Source organism: Sitodiplosis mosellana, unplaced genomic scaffold (genome assembly GCF_009176505.1).
Source record: "Sitodiplosis mosellana isolate CC-2019 unplaced genomic scaffold, AAFC_SMos_1.0 Smas_scaffold_6201, whole genome shotgun sequence".
Classification (NCBI taxonomy): Eukaryota; Metazoa; Arthropoda; class Insecta; order Diptera; family Cecidomyiidae; genus Sitodiplosis; species Sitodiplosis mosellana.
Window position 1 is genome coordinate 1 of NW_022601442.1, and position 20632 is coordinate 20632.

Below are 20632 nucleotides of genomic sequence, written 5' to 3' on the forward strand. Positions count from 1 at the left end.
CTTGAAAATGCGTTTTCGAATGAGTTGGACGTACAATTTTTGTATTATATCTGTGTCAAATTATGGCGTAGATGGTTTTAAAAAAAACCAAATTCCCAAATTCAATCGCATGTTTCCAATAGCTTTTCCTTGAATGGCCTATAAAAAATGGTGGAAAAATCACAATAATCGAAAAAATAAAAAGATTGGCCGAATCTTCTATATATATGCCCAAATACTATAGGAGTAGAGCATATTTAATTTGGGGCAACACACTGGTCGGTACCAAATTAGGGTTGTATAATGGGTTAAGCAAAGACATGTTTGCAAATTTTACCATTTCTTTCATCCGCTCTGGCATTTTTGATTCCAACTGGAGAAGAGATAGTATTTAAAGTTATTCATGTAGAGAAGAACATTTTTTCATTTTATCATTCATCAAGTTCAATAAAGCAAAAACCTCTTTTTTCCCATCAACTAGATAATTTTTCTAGAAAAAAAGAAAAAAAAAGTGTTTGCTTTATTCCGAATCAAGCACCGATTTCATTGAATAATCCACTTTCTTTGATTAGACACAATACAATGAATATTATACATAGCCTACTTTTGGGCGTTTTTTCTGAACAACGTCTTTCCTGTCTAATGCTTCATTGAAAGAGATAGAAGAATTCAAAAATATCAACCGAAGCTATTTATGTTTGAAAATAAAAGATTAAATTAGCTGAAAGAAGGATGTTGACAACAACCTCCCCGAAAAGAATGATGCAATTTGAATTGAAACGGTTTTCATGCCTAATATTTGAGATGAATTCATTATGTGAATGAAACAGGCAAAAACAAACCGGCTCAAAATCATTTCTGTCGAACATCAATATCAAGATCATCTCCTTTGTCATGTCCTATATGGCTTTATCATTTTCATCGGAAGAGAAAATAAAATGAATTATCATCATCAGTTGCTAAATTGAAAAGTCGTGTGTTCCTATATATTATATCACTGGCCAAAGTCCATAGATTCACTGATCGGCTTCAAATCGTAGCAAGTGGTCATAAATCATTTGTCATCATTTGTTTCGTTCAAATTCGAAAGGAAAATATTTGATAAGCCTTTTTAAAAGAAAAACGGCATATTTGTAAGAAGGACGTGACTCACATAAAGTGAATTTTTTTTATCATAGAACTTGCATACGACAAATTATTAGAAATACTTCGAAATCAACTAGTTTGAACCATAGACTATAGCCTAAAATTGATTTCTCTCCCTGTGATTTCCCTTTGTTCCGTATTTTTTTTTAGGTTAATAAGAAAAACAAATTGATTTCAATTTGCTGTCTATTTGCTTCAAGATGTTATTCATATACGCCCTTTCTGTCTCTCGCTTTCATCCAAATGAAAGCAAATCACTTAATAGTCACTTCGTTCTGTATACATTGAACCATGCATTGAAACAGCTGATGTGCTGAATGAGTGAATCTATTTAACAGTGTATCTACAGTGACTCAGAAGCACAGCACACACACACACACTCACCCATTGGCATTTTAACGCATGTGGAAAGTTCCTTTTGCATGTATATACGCTGTATATGAACTATGTAATATATATACTCTCTTCCAAATAAACAACAATAGCGCGACTGCTAGCCGAATTCTAAAAATAATCGTGTATTACTGTACATTTCATCACGAGAGCGTAGTTCAACCACAAGCAGATTTGCAGTAAGTGAGACGCAATAACGCTGCTTGCGAGACGCAATAACGCAGTGTCTGATGTTTGCATTCAACTCAGTCGTACTATGTTTGTGAAACGTAGCAGTTGTTTTCTATTCCGCAATTCGAATATTTTACGTGACAATTTGGTGTCGGCTAATTTCAGTCCAATTCAATCAACAAATTGTTTCATTTCCATTACATCCAAAGTGAGTGGAAAATTTGTGTTTTTGTTTTTCAGTGGAAAAAAAAAGAATGATTTTTTCAAGAGCTCTTCCAAAAGTCATCAGTGTATTTTGGTTGACAGTCTAATTTTGATACATTTGAGGCGTTTCACATTTTGATTGGAATATTCCAACCGAATTTCCGTGCTATCAATTCGGATTCAGTGAAATTTTTATAACCAATTGATTTGTGATTTTCCACACCATGATAATGATTTATTTTGGCAAACCTTCTCGATTTTTCACATTCTTCTTCGCCACTCATTTCAGTCGATCTAATCTTGCAATATACTCAACCGGCTATCTTTGTGACTATCATCTTATCGCACAATGTTATTCTCTTTTTTTTATTGTTGTTGTTTTCCATTTTGTTCTTAGGTAAACATGAGCTCCGAAGCACCCGAAAACCCGCAATCGGTTTACGATTTCAAGGTGAAAGACACATTCGGCAACGACGTGTCATTGGATAAATACAAAGGCAAAGTGCTGCTCGTCGTAAATATTGCATCACAATGTGGTCTCACCAATACCAACTACAAAGAACTCACCGAATTGGCTGAGAAGTATAAAGACCAAGGTATAAATTATTTCGATAAGCATTGAAAATTGATTAGAGTCAAGTTTTTTCTTCGGATTTTCTTCTTTTTTTCATTATTTGTTCATTTTTTTTTCAATTTTGTTCAAACTGAAATTAATTAATTCGATTTGTTTCCAGATGTAAAAATCCTGTCATTCCCATGCAATCAGTTTGCAAATGAAATGCCGGAAAAAGACGGCGAAGAAATGGTATGTCATTTGAAAAAAGCCAACGCCAATGTGGGAGACGTATTCAAGAAGGTCGACGTCAATGGAGCGAAAGCAGCACCACTGTACAAGTTCTTGAAGGACAAACAAGGTGGCTTTTTTGGCGATGGCATCAAATGGAACTTCACCAAATTCTTGGTTGACAAAGACGGCAAACCAGTGGAACGATTCGCACCAACCACATCACCGAAAAATATCGCATCCAAAATTGATGAACTTTTGCAAAAATAATCGCATATATCAAATGATGAAGCAAAGGCTTTGCTGCAAAGCGCTACAATTTCTCTTAGATTTTAAGATCATACAAGTTCTTTCATCTTGTTTAATTGCATTCACATTGTTTGTTTAGTTTAACCAAAGCGAATTCAATAAAATTGAATGACACTTTTGATTTGTTGTGTTAAAATATGGGGTTAATGCATTGACAAAGGCCATGATCTTTGATATGGGGGAAAGATCAAGTTGAAGGTAATGATAATTTCAACTGGAACTGGTCTGATTCTTGTCGAATTGACTAAGGAAAGAAAATCAATCCTCTTTTTCTTCTTCATTATTTGTTTTCACATGATTCTGGTAGAAAAAATTGGTTGGCTGATCATAAAGCAGGCGAATGTAAGTAAAATATTGATAATCCCCTTCAATATATATTATACATTGTGCAATCCACTGAAACAGCTGATGTGATGAATGAGCGAATAAACACAGTGTATGTATTCATTTGACAGTGTATGGCATACACTGTACGCCCAAATCCACACTAACTTATAAGCATGCATACAATCGCAGTCACATTCCAACGCATTGAGAAAGTTCCTTTGAGTATGTATCGCAGCGCGTGAATCATATCAAGAGAACAGCAGCAGCAGAAAAAAAACGAAAACTATAGATATAGTATATACTCTCTTCTAGATGAAAAACAAGCGATCACAGTGGCTGAATATTGCGAATTCTAAATTTTTTGTGCTGCCAAAGACACAGACAATTCACGGGTAAAGGCAACTCTAAGTCAAGTCTGAACTCTATATCAAATGTTAATTCACTCTCGCTATCGATTGACAACTTTTCTTTCATTCTACGCTCCAATACCGAATTGACAGTTCAATTCTGTCTTTCATACATAACAAATCAAAACAGTGTCCGGTGTTTGCATTCAGTCATACTATGTTTCTCAAATGTAGCAGTTGTTTTCTATTGCGCAATTCGAATCTTTTGCGTGAAAATTTGGTGCCGACTAATTTCAGTCCAATTCAATTATCAAATCGATTTATATCCACTACGTCCAAAGTGAGTGAGAAGAAGATTTGTGTATTTTGTTTTTGTTCTCATCGGAAAACAAATGGTTGTTAAAAGTGTATTTCAATTGAGACATTTCGGACGTTGTTTATTTTGGTTGGAACTGTAGTATTCGGAGCTTCAATCGGATTTTCGTGGTATCAATTCAGTTTCTGTTAAATTTCATAACAAATTTACCTAATTTTTTTCAACGATTTGTGATTTTTCACATCTCTAAAATGACCTTTCGACAAACCCACGAAACCTACATATTCTTCATCGCCACTCATTTCAATCGATCTACTACTAGTAATTTTGCAATACGCAGAGCCGGCTATCAGCGCAGCATACAAGCATCTCATCGCACAATGTTATTCAATTTTATTTATTATTGTTGTTTTCCATTTTGTTCTTAGGTAAACATGAGCTCCGAAGCACCCGAAAACCCGCAATCGGTTCACGATTTCAAGGTGAAAGACACATTCGGCAACGACGTGTCATTGGATAAATACAAAGGCAAAGTGCTGCTCATCGTAAACATTGCATCACAATGCGGTCTCGCCAACACCAACTACAAGGAGCTCACCGAATTGTCCGAGAAGTATAAAGATCAAGGTACTTAGTTCAATAGGCTTTGGTCGTGTGTGTGTGTGTATTTCTAGCTTGTTTTCTTTTCAATGAATTATTTCTTGATTTGCTTTCAGATGTAAAAATCCTGTCATTCCCATGCAATCAGTTTGCAAATGAAATGCCGGAGAAAGACGGCGAAGAAATGGTATGTCATTTGCAGAAAGCCAATGCTAAAGTGGGAGACGTTTTTAAGAAGGTCGACGTAAATGGAGAGAAAGCAGCACCGCTGTACAAGTTCTTGAAGGATAAACAAGGCTTCTTGGGCGATGGTATCAAATGGAATTTCACCAAATTCTTGGTTGACAAAGACGGTAAACCAGTCGAAAGATACGCACCAACCACATCACCGAAAAATATCGCATCAAAAATTGATGAACTTTTGCAAAAATAATTGAATAAATATTTCTTTATTTTGACTGCAATGATAGTAATGGAACAAAACGCTACAATTTGACCTAGATTTTAAGACCATACAAGTTCTTTCATCTTGTTTAATTGCATTCACACAGTTTGTTGAGTAAAACCAAAGCCATTAAATTCAATAAAATTGAATGACCGTTTAAATCTATTTGGAATTTTATTTCTAAACAATTTAATGATGAAGAAAATTTTTTACACAGAAAAAGAAAGAGTGTTTCATTGAGTGAAGAAGAAAAAAAAAGGTTCATTTTTGTTCGCTTTGACTTAGCCTTATGTTACAGTTCAACATCGGAAATAAATGAAACAATAGAAATTCTGATCCGGCCAAAGTCAGCAAAATAAAATTCAGCAACTCAACATAAACACGACTAAACAGAATAATTTTTTTTTGATAATTAATACTGAGCACCGGGCTGCTGATTGTAACAGAGGTGCGTGCTTGTGCACAAGATGTTTTTAATGTTCAGATGATGGTGGTCCTGTTGGTTGATAGGTAATGATGTCAGATGGCATATTGCCCCATTCACGTGCAACCATCAATATTGTGCCTTGATGCAATCGTGGACCCATCAATGGATTCATCTGAGCCATGAAACAGCACAACCAGCTGCGGAATAAAAAAACAGATGCATTAGTCAATGGGGGTGAATGTGCGTTGATCAGGGAAAAAAATGCGTCGTCAATTTGATAAGACTTTGACAAACAACACAGAGATGCCCTTGGCAATTAACACAAGAAAATAGACTTACAAAAGCCAACAAGTCGCTGCCGTCAGCATTAAAACGCATTGCACAATACTGAAATCGGGAAATAAAAACCATTGAATTAAAAATTTGATTGAAAATGGCGATTTTTTTACACTTTTTATGTGCATAAAAAATTTTTATCAACGCTACTAACCCACGGTTCGGTCCTTTTGGTGCAAGAATTGGTAATGCAATTCCAACAAAACCCCAAAATGCAGTGATCAAAATGACTGGAATGGCGCCCATTTTCGAGATAATCTATTGATTTCGTCCTAAGACCACAGAAAATTGATGAAAATTTCCAATTTTATAGAATTTTCTCTTTGGACGTGTGCTTTGTTTTCACACTTACTATCGATTAATCACAAGAGCTGAATGTGATGATTGCGAAAAAAATCTCTTGTCAATCACATGATTTGACAGTAGGCGCGTGACATACGTATACCCAATATACAGTGTCTATGGCATCGTTCACACGGTTAATGGTTCGAACGTTGAATATGTACACACTTAAGTGGAATCAAATAGAACATGGAAAAGATGAATAAGAAGTATTTCAAATGCTGAATGAAATATTTTTGGTGTTTATTTTGAATTTTCAATCAATTTCGAATCAAATCAATCATTTTCATTCGAATAAATGTGTGAAAAAATGCAGTGAAAGAAATTGTCTATTGAAATTGCTATGAACGTTTTTGTCAAATGACGACCTTTTGACACCGATTCGGATGAAAATGAGAAAAAGAAATCATTTTTTGCATTTTTTTACGCAATTTTTTCATTGAAAGTAAAATAAAAATTCTGAAATTGAATGAAATATCAAAAGAACTCATTTCTTAATTTGAATTTAATTCCTTTTTCGCCATCCATTGGATCAAATCATCCATTCCAAATTCCAAATGTTTTCAGTGTCAAAAGTCACAGCTGGAATTATGATGGAGCCAACTTCACGTTGAAATGGAAAAAAGGTTGAAGTGCGACAAGCATATCTCTTACATTCACACACGTTTTCACGGGTATTACTCTTCTCTATTCGGACGTACTAGGCTATTGCTGCTTGCTGCTGGCACTATACGAGGTAATTTGTAAATTTGCACAATTTATTGCATTGAATGGCTGAAATTCTGACTGGATTTCTGCCCAATAACCGATTCTAGTTAATTGCACATAAGTTTTCGTGTAAATTTGTCGATTTTTCGGTGTTTGTTGGCAAAAATGGTTTTTCAATCGGCACCCGATTGAATCACATTATATAACACCAAGTACTGTGCTGAAACGTCATGCAATCGATTTACGTTGAAGATCTAACCTTGACTCGGACAACCGTTTTCTTCTCTTGCTTTTTTCTTTATTTAAATCCAATTTAAATTAATTAACACATTGTTTAATCTCATTGACACGCAGACGACACAAGGAAATATATTTCACACACCGGAGAGACAAAAAAAAAACGACTATCAAAATGTTCAGTTCATTGATGGATGCAGCCCGTAATTCGCCATTCAAAGGACCATTGACTGTGGCCAATTGTGATGGTGCCGCTGCACCAGCTGTCGCCGACTCATGCGAATTCGGTTCCAACAAATATTTCCTTTTGTGCGGTCTTGGTGGTATCATCTCATGTGGTAAGTCGGAGGCTTTTAATTTACGTTTTGTTCATCAAGTGCAAAGTTTCATTTGTTATGTAATTGAGTGAAAGAAGAAAAAGTTTCGAATGAAGAGAAAACACTTTTGAAGAAATGTTTCGTTAGAAATACGCTCAAAATAAAGAAGAAAAAACTCTACGGAAGAATATTTTTAAATGCACAAAATCTTCCATTGGAATTTCAACCATATTAAGGTATCATTCTTTTTTGACAGGCTCAACGCACACACTGTTGACTCCATTGGATTTGGTTAAGTGCCGTTTGCAAGTCGACCAAGCTAAATATAAGAATTTGATCACTGGTTTTCGATTGACATTGAAAGAAGATGGAGCACGTGGTTTGGCCAAAGGTTGGGCACCAACTGCCTACGGTTATTCCGCACAGGGTCTCTTCAAATTCGGCTTGTACGAATACTTTAAAGTCCTCTACAGTGATCTTATTGGCGAAGAAAATGCTTTCCTCTACCGTACCAGCTTGTATTTGGCCTCTTCAGCTTCGGCAGAATTCTTTGCTGACATCGCTTTGTCACCAATGGAAGCCGCTAAAGTCAAGGTAAATTGGATTATTTGGAGTTTTTCTTTTGTTAAAAAACTAATTTTGAACTTAAATATGGTTTTGAATGTAAATTTACAACAGAAAATATAAAATTTTCATCGAAATTTTCAAAAATTATGGAATTTTCTGGAATCTCATCATTTTTTTCGTGTTCTTCATTGAAAATAGATTCAAACAATGCCTGGATTTGCTAACAATTTACGTCAAGCTGTTCCAAAAATGATGAAAGAAGAAGGTTTTGGTGCATTCTGTAAGTATCTCAATTTCAAGACCATCAAATTAAAAATGAATCATACGCTGAAGCTCAATGTTTAACGAACGATTTATTCAATGTTATAGACAAAGGATTGGTACCACTCTGGATGCGTCAAATCCCATACACCATGATGAAATTCGCTTGCTTCGAACGTACTGTTGAATTGTTGTATAAGTAAGTTGACGATTTCATTCACTCTTTGAGGTATTTTTAATTGCATTGAGATACACTACCGTGCAAAAGTTTGGAACCACTAGATATTTTTCATACAAATTGACCATTTTTGGTGGACTCATTAACATATTTCGGAAACACCTGCACTCTTGATATCTTGTGCATAGTTTCTACAACGTTTCAATAGTAAATCACAGAGGTTTCATCAAAAAATATTCATGAATTTCAAAAATATAGCAATTTGAATTTGTACTGTGTGAAAAATGATCAAATTTGTATGAAGATTAAAACAGATCAAATTCAAATTAATATATTTTTTAAATACGTGACAATTTTTTGATGAAACCTCTGTGATTTACTATTGAAACGTTGTAGAAACTATGCACAAAATATCAAGAGTGCAGGTGTTTCCGAAATATGTTAATGGGTCCACCAAAAATGGTCAATTTGTATGAAAAATACCTAGTGGTTCCAAACTTTTGCACGGTAGTGTAGATGATAGAAAGGTTTATTTGAGATCCCCTTGGATGGATTTAAACGATGAAATAAAGCATATTCATTCATCGCTATGAGTCATTTCGATCACACAATCGCTATAAAACCACCCTTTAAGTACTATTTTGGAGCAAATCAATGCAAATTTGAATCAAAACTCTACAGACAAAGGGACTTTTTAGCCTTCGGGTCAACAATTTTCGAGACTCACGAACTTCTTTACGTGAATTTTCCCTATTTTTCTATAAATTGCCTCTATTTTTGCCATTAAATTGTTCTACTTTTCTATCACTTTTCTCCAGTTTTCATCAATTTTGTAAATTTAAAGAAGTTTTCGTCGAAGAAGTGTCTTTCATTTTCTTTCATTAAATCATTTTAAATGAAAATAACCCTCTGCTCATCGAATTCCTCCTCTTTTAATCAATTTTCTCTTACTAATCGCAATTTTCTCCGCCTTTATCTTCCAGAAACGTCGTACCAAAACCACGTGCCGAATGTACTAAGGGCGAACAATTGGTTGTCACATTCGCTGCTGGTTACATTGCTGGTGTGTTCTGTGCCATTGTATCGCATCCAGCTGATGTTGTTGTATCAAAATTGAACCAAGCCAAGGGTTCATCTGCCTTCCAAGTGGCCAAGAGCCTTGGTTTCTTCGGAATGTGGAACGGTTTGGTGCCACGTATCATTATGATCGGTACATTGACCGGTTTGCAATGGTTCATCTATGATGGTGTTAAAGTTGGTTTGGCCATTCCACGTCCACCACCACCAGAGATGCCAGAATCACTTAAAGCCAAATTGGCCGCACAATAAATAAATTCACCATGCAAGCAGTGCAACAGTGCAAACTGAGAGCAATACAATCGCTCAACGTGTGTCTAAGTTTAAATGAAAAAAAAAATTCATTCAAATTAGAAAAAAAAAAATGAAATAAACAAAAAATCAATTGTATTAACTGTAAAACTAACAAAAAACTACATCGCTGGTATTCGATAGGCGGATCACACCAAAACACAAATTGTGCGCAATCATTTGGCTATTTATTTGAAATTAGAACAATTATACCGGAAAATAAAATTTTATTGGCATACCAGGGCCATGTTTTGTTGTCTAACCAATTCTTTTCATTTTGTGTTCTTTTTTTTCGAAACTTGTATCAGGAATGAACATTCTATATATAAGCTAAACATGTGTATGAAATATAAGTTGATTGAATGAGTTTCTAGGAACGAAACATACCAAAAATTTAAGCATTTTTTTCTCATTGGGACATACAGCTTAATAGCAACATTGGTACAGTATTTGAACTCCGAACAGGATGAGACGCATTTATTTTGGATTTCTTCCATTTTTTTCTTTCAACAGATGATATCTATTTTATTGTTATCGAAACAAAGTGAATTGAATAAATTCATTAGATAAAGTCGTACCGAAACGAATGTTTTATTTTTCTGTTATATTGGGATTGGACGGGATATTGACGTCGGACAATAATATATATAAAACAGTATTAACCCTGCATGGTTCCCTATGCTCATATGCTCGCACAGTGTGCGTCACATACAAAAACAGCAAAATCCATGGCGAATACTGTGTGGCGCATAATAGCAATAACTATACAATTTTCAACTCATTGCTTCAAAGTGTGGAATGATTCGGGTGTTCGTTAAGATAGGTTAAAAATTAATTTTTTACGCTAAAATTCATTTATTTCTATAACACAACAATTTTACATTCTAGTAATGTCTTTGAAAAGAGTACTTGTTAGACTTGCTGTTATGGTGCCCAAAAATAGAACACTTACCTATATCTACCCAAGTCTAACAAGTACTCTTTTCAAAGACATTACTCTCATACATGAAACAGTGTACTCTCTTTTTAAATTAGACTTGGGTACCACCGAATTAAACTAGCAGCCTCGGTTAGTTATATTGATGATGATGTAAGAATTTCACTCGTTGATACTGAAAAAAAAGTATGAGTATGTTAGTCTTACCATGTTTAGAAAAAGTCTTACTCTCGAAGAAACTCACCCCATCTTTTCGTTTGGCGGGAAGAAAATGCGAAACGAAAAATAATAAATCAATTCAATGAAGCTCAAGAGAGATGCACCCAAAAATAGTCCAAATAATCCACCGGAGCTTGCCAGAAATGATGACAGACTATAAAATTCGGTGCGCTTCATGGGAATAAACATTTCCTCTTTGAAGAATATTACCAAACGACTGAATGTTGAACTACAAAGATCAATTTATACATATCAAGTGAGTAAAGAGTTGAGCTTGATAAATGTTTGAAGTTACACTTGAAAATGAATTTTGTGAAATAAACAAAAATCTATGCTTACTTATCAAAACTGAATTTTGTTTGATATTTCGATTTGGACCAAGCACTGGATAAATCGTAATCTCCTTGTGTAGCGACCGCATCGTACGAAATTGTGGAACAACTTGGCAAACACTTGCATTTATCAAATGCACCACTGGTAAATACTTCCTGACTAGCATCGCTACAACAAGAAATCTTTCCAGGGCCACAGATTTTCGTCTCGTTCGATCCTAAAAAGGAATTATTCTTGAGAAAAACTATCGGAAACTCGACGATAATTAAAAAAAAAAAATACAATTGAAAAAATTCATTGAAGAAATGTGGAAAATTTTGATTCTTTTTTCCAAAAAAAAAAATGACATGAAAAGAAATCATTATGAAACTGTGCTACCATTAGCCGATTTCCATACTTGACATTGAAAATTCTATGCATCCACATTGGGCCAGAGTAAAATTAGCCAAGCATTCCACTTCACAATTGCGTTGTGCTGTAATAGAGTAATTGACGTTCAAAATCATTGCCTTACAGCGGAACTAATACATACTGTAATGTCTGTAGAATCGAAGCAGACGTTCGGACTTATAATAGCACTGCCGAATATCAGGGCTGTACCTGAGTACAGCTTGTGATGTTTCTATTACATTTGGATTAATTGTAAATATTGCTGATTTTCCCGGTGAAATGTGAAAGAATTTCTCCCAAATTTGTGGCCCTTCTTGGGGTGGATGAAAAGTCACCTTGAAACCATTTATCCCACCGGCACACAGTGGATCAATGTTCTCCTTTAAAACTTTCAGTATAACTGAAATGCCTGACTGAACACTTGTGCCATACACACGGTTGGGATACGATTCAGCCCCATTTGAATCATTATAACCGGCATACATATCCCAGTTCGATGAAGATGAACTGTTCGGACCAATTCTTAAAAAATCCGAAGACAACCTAGAAAGTATATTAAAAAATATTGAGTCCATAACTTATATTCGATGGAATTTGTATATAAACTGAAAATATTTCCCTTATCTCCGTTCAAAAACAAAATGACATACTTATCAGTTGTAATTTCTTTCACACTCATCGCATTGAATGTGTAGCACAGTCCCTCTTCGGTGACAATTGGAAAAAAAAGTTTTTCACATTTGGTTTCGCCAAGAAATTTACAATCAAACATTGTGTCATCGAATGAAGGTGCTAAATCACGAATTATTTCTAACATTCGGTGATCGGAGTAAATGTCAGTGAAGTTTTCAAGAACATCGCCAGCAAAAGTGTTGTCACAAATTTGACTTGCGATTTTCATAAGATTTAACCTAAAAAAAATACGTTATTTACGATATTCAACGTAAATCCAATAGAAAATAAGTCAATGCACTCATATTCAATTAAAAATGAATGAATCAACCCATTCTCCACTGAACGTTGAACGTTTTGACTAGGGGGAAATAACTGAGTAAATAAGAATGTAAATACTGTAAATATGCGCAAATATTCACTTGCAATCGGAAATAATGTCAATATCGGCCAATATCGTCAATACCTGACAATATCTGTTAATAACATCTGCATTTTACAATATACTTGGTAATACCAATTTTTTATTCATTCGTATTTAGTCGGTATTGTCAAATGTAGATGTTATTTACCATTATTGACACATATTGACCTTATTTCCGCATATACATAAGTGAATATTTGCACTCATTTACAATTTTTTTAGAAATGCATATTTGACTTTCATTTCATTATTGACATGAACTTTCATATCATTTTGCAATTCGAATATATTGTCAATAGGAGTAAATATTTTGAATATTCTGCAAATGAACGCCAATATATGTAAATATAGTCAATGAAGATCAATAAGAGTAAATATTTGAAATTTTTATCAAATAAAATCAATACAAAAAAGTTCTTTCCCCCTAGCGTTTTGATAGGATAATTTTTGAAAAATTGTCCAATCGAATAAATTGTAGTAAAAAAGGGAGTTAATGAAAATTTACTCTTCTTCAGTGATTGGCTGTGTGTGGTTGTCATCAAGCTCAAATATGGATCGATAAGCTTGTGTAAAATTGAATAATTTCGTAGAAAATTTCGTCAATGGACAAATAGTTACAGCGGGAAATGGAATTTCACCCACTAAAACCAAAAATTAATTTAAGTCTAATAATTTACATTGATCATTCATATATATGACATCATTTGTTACCTGACATTGGTTTGTTGCTCATGCTTACAATCACAGGATTCTCACACCATTTGCACCAGATACTGTAAATCGAGACTATGCACAACGATACGCTTGCGATTAATGCGGCAAACCACCAAGTGCTACAATGGAAAACACATTTGAGAAGAATGGTCTAATGATTTCATTTGAATAGTGGGTTCAATGAACACTGTTCAAGTTCATTCTAAATCAACAATGTTGATTTAACATTAACTTGAATCAAATCTCAAGTTCTTCTTGCGAAAAAAAAATGAAAAGAAAAATTATTTTTTTTATTTAAATTGAAAAAAATCACCGTTCAACAAAGCGTCGCTTCCGATCGCCAATATAGGAAATGGCGTGAAATGAGCTATTTTGACAAAAATCCAATACAGTACGAGCAACCTGGAGTATCACAAGCAAATAACTTTAATTTAACGAACATTCTATGACACAGAAATGAATGTGGAATATTTCTTTGGTGCAAATTTTTTGGTTGGCTTCTTACTCACCCTTGATTTCGGTCCTTTGTTCTGTGCTTCCCCTTCGGTTTTCATACTAAATATTTGGCTGATTTTGTTTCTGAAATGGGTTTGCCTTATGTCAAGTGGTTTTTTTTTCAAGTTGAATAATTAACTTTACTTTTAACCCATTTCCTACCAGGTGTTCGAAAAACCGTACATTCCGTATGGAAAACTAAACGCTCGATAGAAAATGCGTTAAAATTCCGTTTGAACAAACAATCTATTTTTAATATTGCTTTGCTTTGTGCTTTGCTTTGCTTTGTATCGCTGAATAATTTACTCAATTTCGCATTTTTTTTTTTCAAGTCACACGATGTTCAGAAGCTCATTCAGCCAATGCAAAGTCTCTTTATAAGAAAAAAAAAGTAATGAACTTACCTCATCGCCGTTAACAAGAAAAATGCCGCCACGATAAAATGAAAGAACGATCAAAAAAGATTGGCTTGGTAAATTGCCTGTTGCAACTGTTATCACTTCGTTGTATTTTTCTCCGAACAAAAATGCACTTTCATTCAAAAAAAAAAGTTGAAAAGATTTATTGTATCAAGATAAGAACTTTAGTTTTTAGTAAGAAGTTTTTGCGAGTGTTCGAAACGAGTCGAAACTATATTTATTCTATTATCTCCAGGATTTGAAATTGAAATATTTTAATGGCGATTTGAATGTGTTTTTTTCTTCTATATATTTGTTTCCTTATAGATGAGTTCGAACTTTTAATCACTTGTCGCCAAACCCAGTTTTATTTGAACAACTGTAGCTAATCGTGAATGAACCAGATGTGAATGAACCACATTTAACCAAGACTCCGAGAATTTTCCTTATCCACGTGTTATTTCTGATGAACCTTCTAGTATAGTTTTGATATTGTTCCGTCCAAAAAAAAAACAACTGACCATTTGCTGACTATCTTGTTCTCCAACTAAATGCAAATTTCATTTTATTATTTTTTTCCTCAAACCAAGCAATTTTATTATGACTTTCCAACAGTGACAAACAATCAACTAAAATTAATCGCTACATGTATGACATTTTAGTCGAACAAAAATACTGTAATTTCAATACGAAATGCATTGTGTACTGTCGTCATCTGTGCTGCAATCATTTGCATGCAACGGTTTATCAAAAATATCAATAATCATTTGTGTGATAAAAATGAATAGTTCGGAATGTTATTTATAGTCTAGTCAGCGCATATGCTCACATATTTAGATAAACAATTACAAAAGCCATTTTTCATTGCTTGTTTTAATTGTGATCGCTTAATTAAAGCTACATTATATTGGAAATGACCCAAAGCTTATTCGAACAAAATGTTCATTAAACAGTGTGCTTTAATAAACACATTCCTTATTGTATCATATTTTGTAACCGGTGAATTGTTTTTTTCTGCTTTTCATTTAATTAGAGACATTGTTTGAAATTATTAAAAAAAAAAGTCTCTCTATTTGGTTTCCACCTGAGAAAATCACAATTATAGAAGAAATGTTGGACGCACCTAATCTGGAAGAATATTTATAAGTGGTTTCGTATTTATGTTGGTGTTGGTATTATGTATGGCCTTGTAGTCTGTGAATTAGTTTTTTGCAACTCAATACTATTATATCCAAATGAAGCCAGCCGAAATGGTAAGCATCTCTGCATTTGTTCGGTTTACTTTCGAAATTGGTCGTTTATCCGAAAAAGTGGAATAGAAACATAGATGTCAAAATCGATCACATCCAATGAGCAAAGCATCAAATGACATGCAACTGCACGGGAGACACTTGGATAGTTGCCCACAAATCCAGTAATAATATACAGTGTACGCAGCAAAAGCGAAATATGCACCAATATACACAAATGCTTGATAAGCATACAGTGAAAGTGTTTGATCATCTTCAAATAGCGGAAAAGCTGGAATTTTCATGCAAACTCTGCCAATTCCATATAGCACCATTTTTGTAATGGCGATTTTAAATGCCAATCCTTTCGAATCGTTGGTAAAGATTGAATCATGTCACGGGTTGATTTGGTATTTTATTCAACATCATTTTGATTTTTAAGGGATAACAGACAGATTTGGTGCTTTTAATCCTAATCTATTGAATTGAAGTGTTTTAATTAAGTAGCACATTAATTGAACTAAATTCATTCCCACAAAATATTCCATTTTGAACGAAGAAAAGTGATTTGTTTGTTGAATAATAATTAATTTTTAAATGTTATTTTGTACAAACAAGCCATGACCATGACGGAAATGCACATCAATTACGATTTTTTGTTTTTTTTTTTTCAAGCAAAGTTGTGCTGAGCTTTGCACATTGACCGTTTTCCATTGGAAATTATACACATCACCCTGGGAAAATAACAGGAAATGATGAATTTTTAACCACCAAATGCAGAGATTGCATATTTGCTGCTGAGTAAGTTTGAGCTGAGCTGAATTTGCTAACTCTGGCGCCTGAAGCGGTATTTTAGTGCACTTACGGTGCAAAATTATTGTGGATCGCTGGTATCCACCCAAATATAATTGATAAACAGCGTGGATTCCAGCGATCCACAACAATTTTGCACCGTAGGTGCGCTAAAATACCGCTTCAGGCACCTGAGTTAGCAAATTCAGCTCAGCTCAGGCCTACTCAGCAGCAAATATGCAATCTCTGACCAAATGCCACGAGTTTCATTTCATTGAAAGCACAGGGCTGGAATTCTAAGTCATTCCACCGAAATCGTTCGGAATTATTTTTTTCGTACATAAGACCATATTGGAGTGAAAGAGATTCCACTATTTTTCAGCTTCTCACCGGAATTATTTCTCACACAATCCACTGTTCCTTGAGTTGCAATCCACTCTTCCTTGAGTTATCGGAATAATTCCGGTGGGAAGCTGAAAAATAGTGGAATCTCTCTCTTTCACTCCAATATGGTCTTATATACGAAAAAAATAATTCCGAACGATTTCGGTGGAATTCTTAGAATTCCAGCCCAGAACGTTTGAAAATGATTGCATTCACTTTATCAGTTGGTTGTTAGAATCTACTTGAAGAATTCCAACAAATACATAACAAGCGAATAGATTTTTTTGGATATCTGGACATAAAGAAAATATATATAAATAAATATGAAGTTGGATTAAGCAATTCCGTCGAGAAAGATACTTACAATATAGAAACATTCAAGGTTTATCGTTGAAAATGGTCCAATCGAGAGCCTGACTCCATTTTGTTGTCGATTTATCAAAAGTATCATGTGTTTTTGCAGATCGACTGGCAGTGCATACCACTTGCTGTTGTACAAAACCACACGCATACCATTGTCCTGTAGAGCATTCAATTATGTTCAAGTTCAATTACAATTCAAACAAGAGTTGGATTAAAAAACAAAGGCATTTATGTCTAGCCCCCCTCAAATTAAGAATAACAAAATCGTTCTCGATTAAAATGTTATATCAATACCTGGAATATTTCACCCGTAACGCATATATAAAACAGTTGTACGTAGCAAACGAGAGCTATCCCATAGCCTGCATAAAAATTTAGCTGAAATCATACATAGAAGAGTGAAAATATATTTTGAACGTCACAAAACTCAGTCATTCAGGTTTTTTTTTTGCTTACATATCGACTATGGAATGTAAACTGTACACTGTATATTTATTTAGTTAAATCTTTAGAGGGGAGCTACTCGTGAAATCTTGTTTTATTCCCTTGGTACTTTGTGTGTATAGTTTTCTAATCGATGTGCAAGCAAATAAAAATACGTAAATGACTGTGAAATTGATAGTAACGTTATCACACGAACATTACTATAACAAGCGCTAGAGTACGATTATTTCATTTTTTTTACAAATTCCAAATATTTTCCAATTTTCAAATTATAATATTTTCCAATATTGTTCAAAGGAAAGGGTCTTTTCAATTGAAGCGACGAAGAACAAAACAAGAAAGGTAAAACATTCTCGCTCTACGCTGCGCGTAGAATCTATTAGAACTTACGAAAGGACTAATTATGAGTCTAGTTTGTTATTGCATAACAAACTATAACTGAGCCGTTACATGAAATGTATTAAATCACAATGTATGGATGCATTAGGTAGATGGCATACACGGTACAATAAAGTTCAGGTTACCAAAAATCAAAAAACCAGCTAAACCTTTGTATTAAATTTAATGCTACCACAATAACCAATACTCTACGTCGTACATCATAATCTATGGAAATGAGAATTTTCAAGTATCGTATTGGTAATAACGCTTTAATCTAAATTTGTAGTTGGTCACGGATGATAAATAAACATAAAAACAGAATCTGTTTTGGAATTAAAAAATCCAAAGTTTTGGACCCCTATGGAGAAAAAAATAAATAAACGAAGTTAGTACCTTTTACATTTAATGAACGTTTCATGTAACGGTAGAAAAAAATTCTTGCCCGAAACACAAAACGTGCTCGGACAGGTTTTGCCTATGAAAGCGAAATAAGTACGCATTGTAAACGATAAATTCTATCAATACTCAAATTCTCAATGAGTATTTGATTACCGTGTATTGGCAAATAATTGCCATTCCAATACTATAGGTGAATGACAACGGAGTAAGTAAAGTACGCCAGTAAGCATTGTCTCTAATAGCAATAGCATAGCTAATAATGAATTGAAAGCAAATAAAACCAGTTAGAAAAGTGTGTTTTGTGAATGAATTTTCCCATATATACTCATCGGTGTCCATAATTTGCTGGATGATATTTCTGAATGTTAAACGTGATTGCAGCGCATTCAGAAGATTTTTCTCCATCTTCTCGTCGAATCGCCGAATTTCAAACTCAATCAATTTTGGTGCTAATGTTATAGCGCCAATCAAAATTTCCATCGCGATTTCCATACCTAGATCAAGCATAAATTGTTCGTATAATATAGTATTAATGTATTAATTTGTTACATTGAAATTATCTGACATATACACATACATAAAGTTTGAAGCTGTCACCAACCTACTGAACGTGAACATTATCGTTTGCATATACATGAACACATAAACATTAATGAGGCACGCTCAATATGTGTATCTATGACAGTTTTAAGCTATCCTCGCTCGGGCCTATTGTCGCGTTTAATTCTCTTTAAATTCATACTTGCCTAGATAACCAACTGATCCATACACAGCAAGCGGCATTTGAACAAGAATGTTACCGAAAAATTCATCATATGATCTTTCATCGGTGAATGGAATTCTAACTTCCATTGCTGTTGCTTTGATACCTTTGAAAATGAACGCATAAACTGGGCCTGCGTTCAAGGCGGCCAGACAAAATAATATAACAATCATTCTAATCATGAAACTTTTCACTGAACTATCAATATGTTTCGAATATATTTCACTGTATTCAGTATCTTTATGACCATTTTGAAGAATATGTTGACCACCAAACTTTAGTCCTTTGTGTACGAGGCCTCGTTGTTTTGAGAGTCCTAAGATATAAAATGGCATGCCCTAGAGAGAAAAAAAGGATTTCTCAATTGAATATTATAATTTGAAAATATTTTCATTAGATTCAATTTTCAACTAACTGATATTATGGGACCAAGAAGGTTCGTGCAATTCAGGAATTTAGTCATTTCTCCATCGATCAAGTGATAACACACAGTGTATATGACCAACAGAACATATATACCAACGTATACGAATCCTTGATAAGCAAACACTGAAAGTGTCTGATCGTCTTCAAATATCGGAATGGCTGGAATAATACAGGCTGCTCTGCCAACACCATAAAAATAACACCATTTTTGTAGTGGCGTTTTCAAACTCCAATTTTTTCGAATGGTTCGCAAGGATCGGAACATCTCACGTAAACTTGGTATTACTAAAACTTGGAGTTTTTCATTTGCGACCATTTTAAAATGAATAGAGATTTTGGTGTAGTTAGGACCAAAAAAAAAACAAACTTCTTTTGCTCGATGCTTCAATGCAACTGGATATTTCGTAATAAAATATCCCTTTTTGTACATGCTTTGTCTTGTATCGATTGAAAAATAATTATTTCGCGCTCGGTATATTCAGGAAAATTGTAGTGATGTACATGGTCAAGGACATACACGTGTGTACCATAGCCTGGATCGTAGCATTATTGGTAAATCTGCTCAATTTACTTCCAATTTCAAAGCATTTATTGCTTTTGTTTACGCTGTTGAAATCATTATTTCAAACAATTAGTCGGTATATTGCCACAAACAAATGCAAAGTCCACGTTCAATTAAAAACAATGAACGTAACCGAGTGAACTTCGCATATGTTAATTTCGCAATTACAATGACTAAAAAAAATGAAATTGGAATAAACAAAGCAAATGGATTTTCGATTAAACCATTAAGTGTCTCTTGATAGGCACACAAAATTTTTTTATGGTATAAAGAACGGAAATTTCATTTCCTTGAAGCAACAAACGCTTCTAAAAATTCTGTTTCATATTTAATTTCTTGCCTTGTCCACACATAGTTTTAACTGATGGAATGTCAGCCTCTGCTGTGTCATAGTACTTGTTTTTGAATTTGAGGTCTTGGAATAAAGAACTCACTTATTGTTATTGTCGTCATTGAATTTTTCGATTTTGGCGAAGAAATTATTAATAATTTTAATAACAAAAACTGTCTCTTTCGTTCAACAATTTGCTATGCCTAAAGAGAAG

The 20632-nt window shown here is 34.1% G+C and overlaps 4 protein-coding genes across 5 annotated transcripts; 2 read left to right on the top strand and 2 right to left on the bottom strand.

Moving 5' to 3' along the window:
* Positions 1 to 1651: 1651 nt before the first annotated feature.
* On the top strand, positions 1652 to 5182 carry LOC129577706 (uncharacterized). The gene is made up of 6 exons (XM_055465206.1): positions 1652 to 1897; positions 2291 to 2489; positions 2628 to 2944; positions 3776 to 4000; positions 4405 to 4603; positions 4693 to 5182. The coding sequence occupies exons 1-6, from the start codon at positions 1775 to 1777 to the stop codon at positions 5007 to 5009; spliced, it is 1380 nt and encodes a 459-aa protein (XP_055321181.1). The 5' UTR covers positions 1652 to 1774; the 3' UTR covers positions 5010 to 5182.
* LOC129577707 (V-type proton ATPase subunit e-like) lies at positions 5156 to 6257 on the bottom strand. 2 transcript variants are annotated; one of them, XM_055465208.1, is made up of 4 exons: positions 6137 to 6257; positions 5939 to 6056; positions 5788 to 5835; positions 5156 to 5645 (listed from the first exon to the last, which is right to left on the bottom strand). In XM_055465208.1, exons 2-4 carry the CDS (start codon positions 6028 to 6030, stop codon positions 5495 to 5497), a joined length of 291 nt encoding a protein of 96 aa, XP_055321183.1. In that variant the 5' UTR covers positions 6031 to 6056; positions 6137 to 6257; the 3' UTR covers positions 5156 to 5494. The 2 variants fall into 2 exon arrangements, with proteins under 2 accessions (XP_055321183.1, XP_055321182.1); XM_055465207.1 differs by having other exon boundaries at positions 5939 to 6170.
* A 236-nt stretch (positions 6258 to 6493) lies between these two features.
* LOC129577705 (phosphate carrier protein, mitochondrial-like) lies at positions 6494 to 10155 on the top strand. The gene is made up of 6 exons (XM_055465205.1): positions 6494 to 6862; positions 7189 to 7409; positions 7645 to 7982; positions 8154 to 8235; positions 8325 to 8415; positions 9378 to 10155. The coding sequence occupies exons 2-6, from the start codon at positions 7247 to 7249 to the stop codon at positions 9721 to 9723; spliced, it is 1020 nt and encodes a 339-aa protein (XP_055321180.1). The 5' UTR covers positions 6494 to 6862; positions 7189 to 7246; the 3' UTR covers positions 9724 to 10155.
* A 608-nt stretch (positions 10156 to 10763) lies between these two features.
* LOC129577711 (pickpocket protein 28-like) lies at positions 10764 to 14006 on the bottom strand. The gene is made up of 10 exons (XM_055465215.1): positions 13961 to 14006; positions 13765 to 13853; positions 13449 to 13570; positions 13243 to 13378; positions 12292 to 12552; positions 11784 to 12184; positions 11649 to 11726; positions 11258 to 11468; positions 10944 to 11147; positions 10764 to 10874 (listed from the first exon to the last, which is right to left on the bottom strand). Exons 1-10 carry the CDS (start codon positions 14003 to 14005, stop codon positions 10862 to 10864), a joined length of 1560 nt encoding a protein of 519 aa, XP_055321190.1. The 5' UTR covers position 14006; the 3' UTR covers positions 10764 to 10861.
* Between the last annotated feature and the right edge of the window lie 6626 nt (positions 14007 to 20632).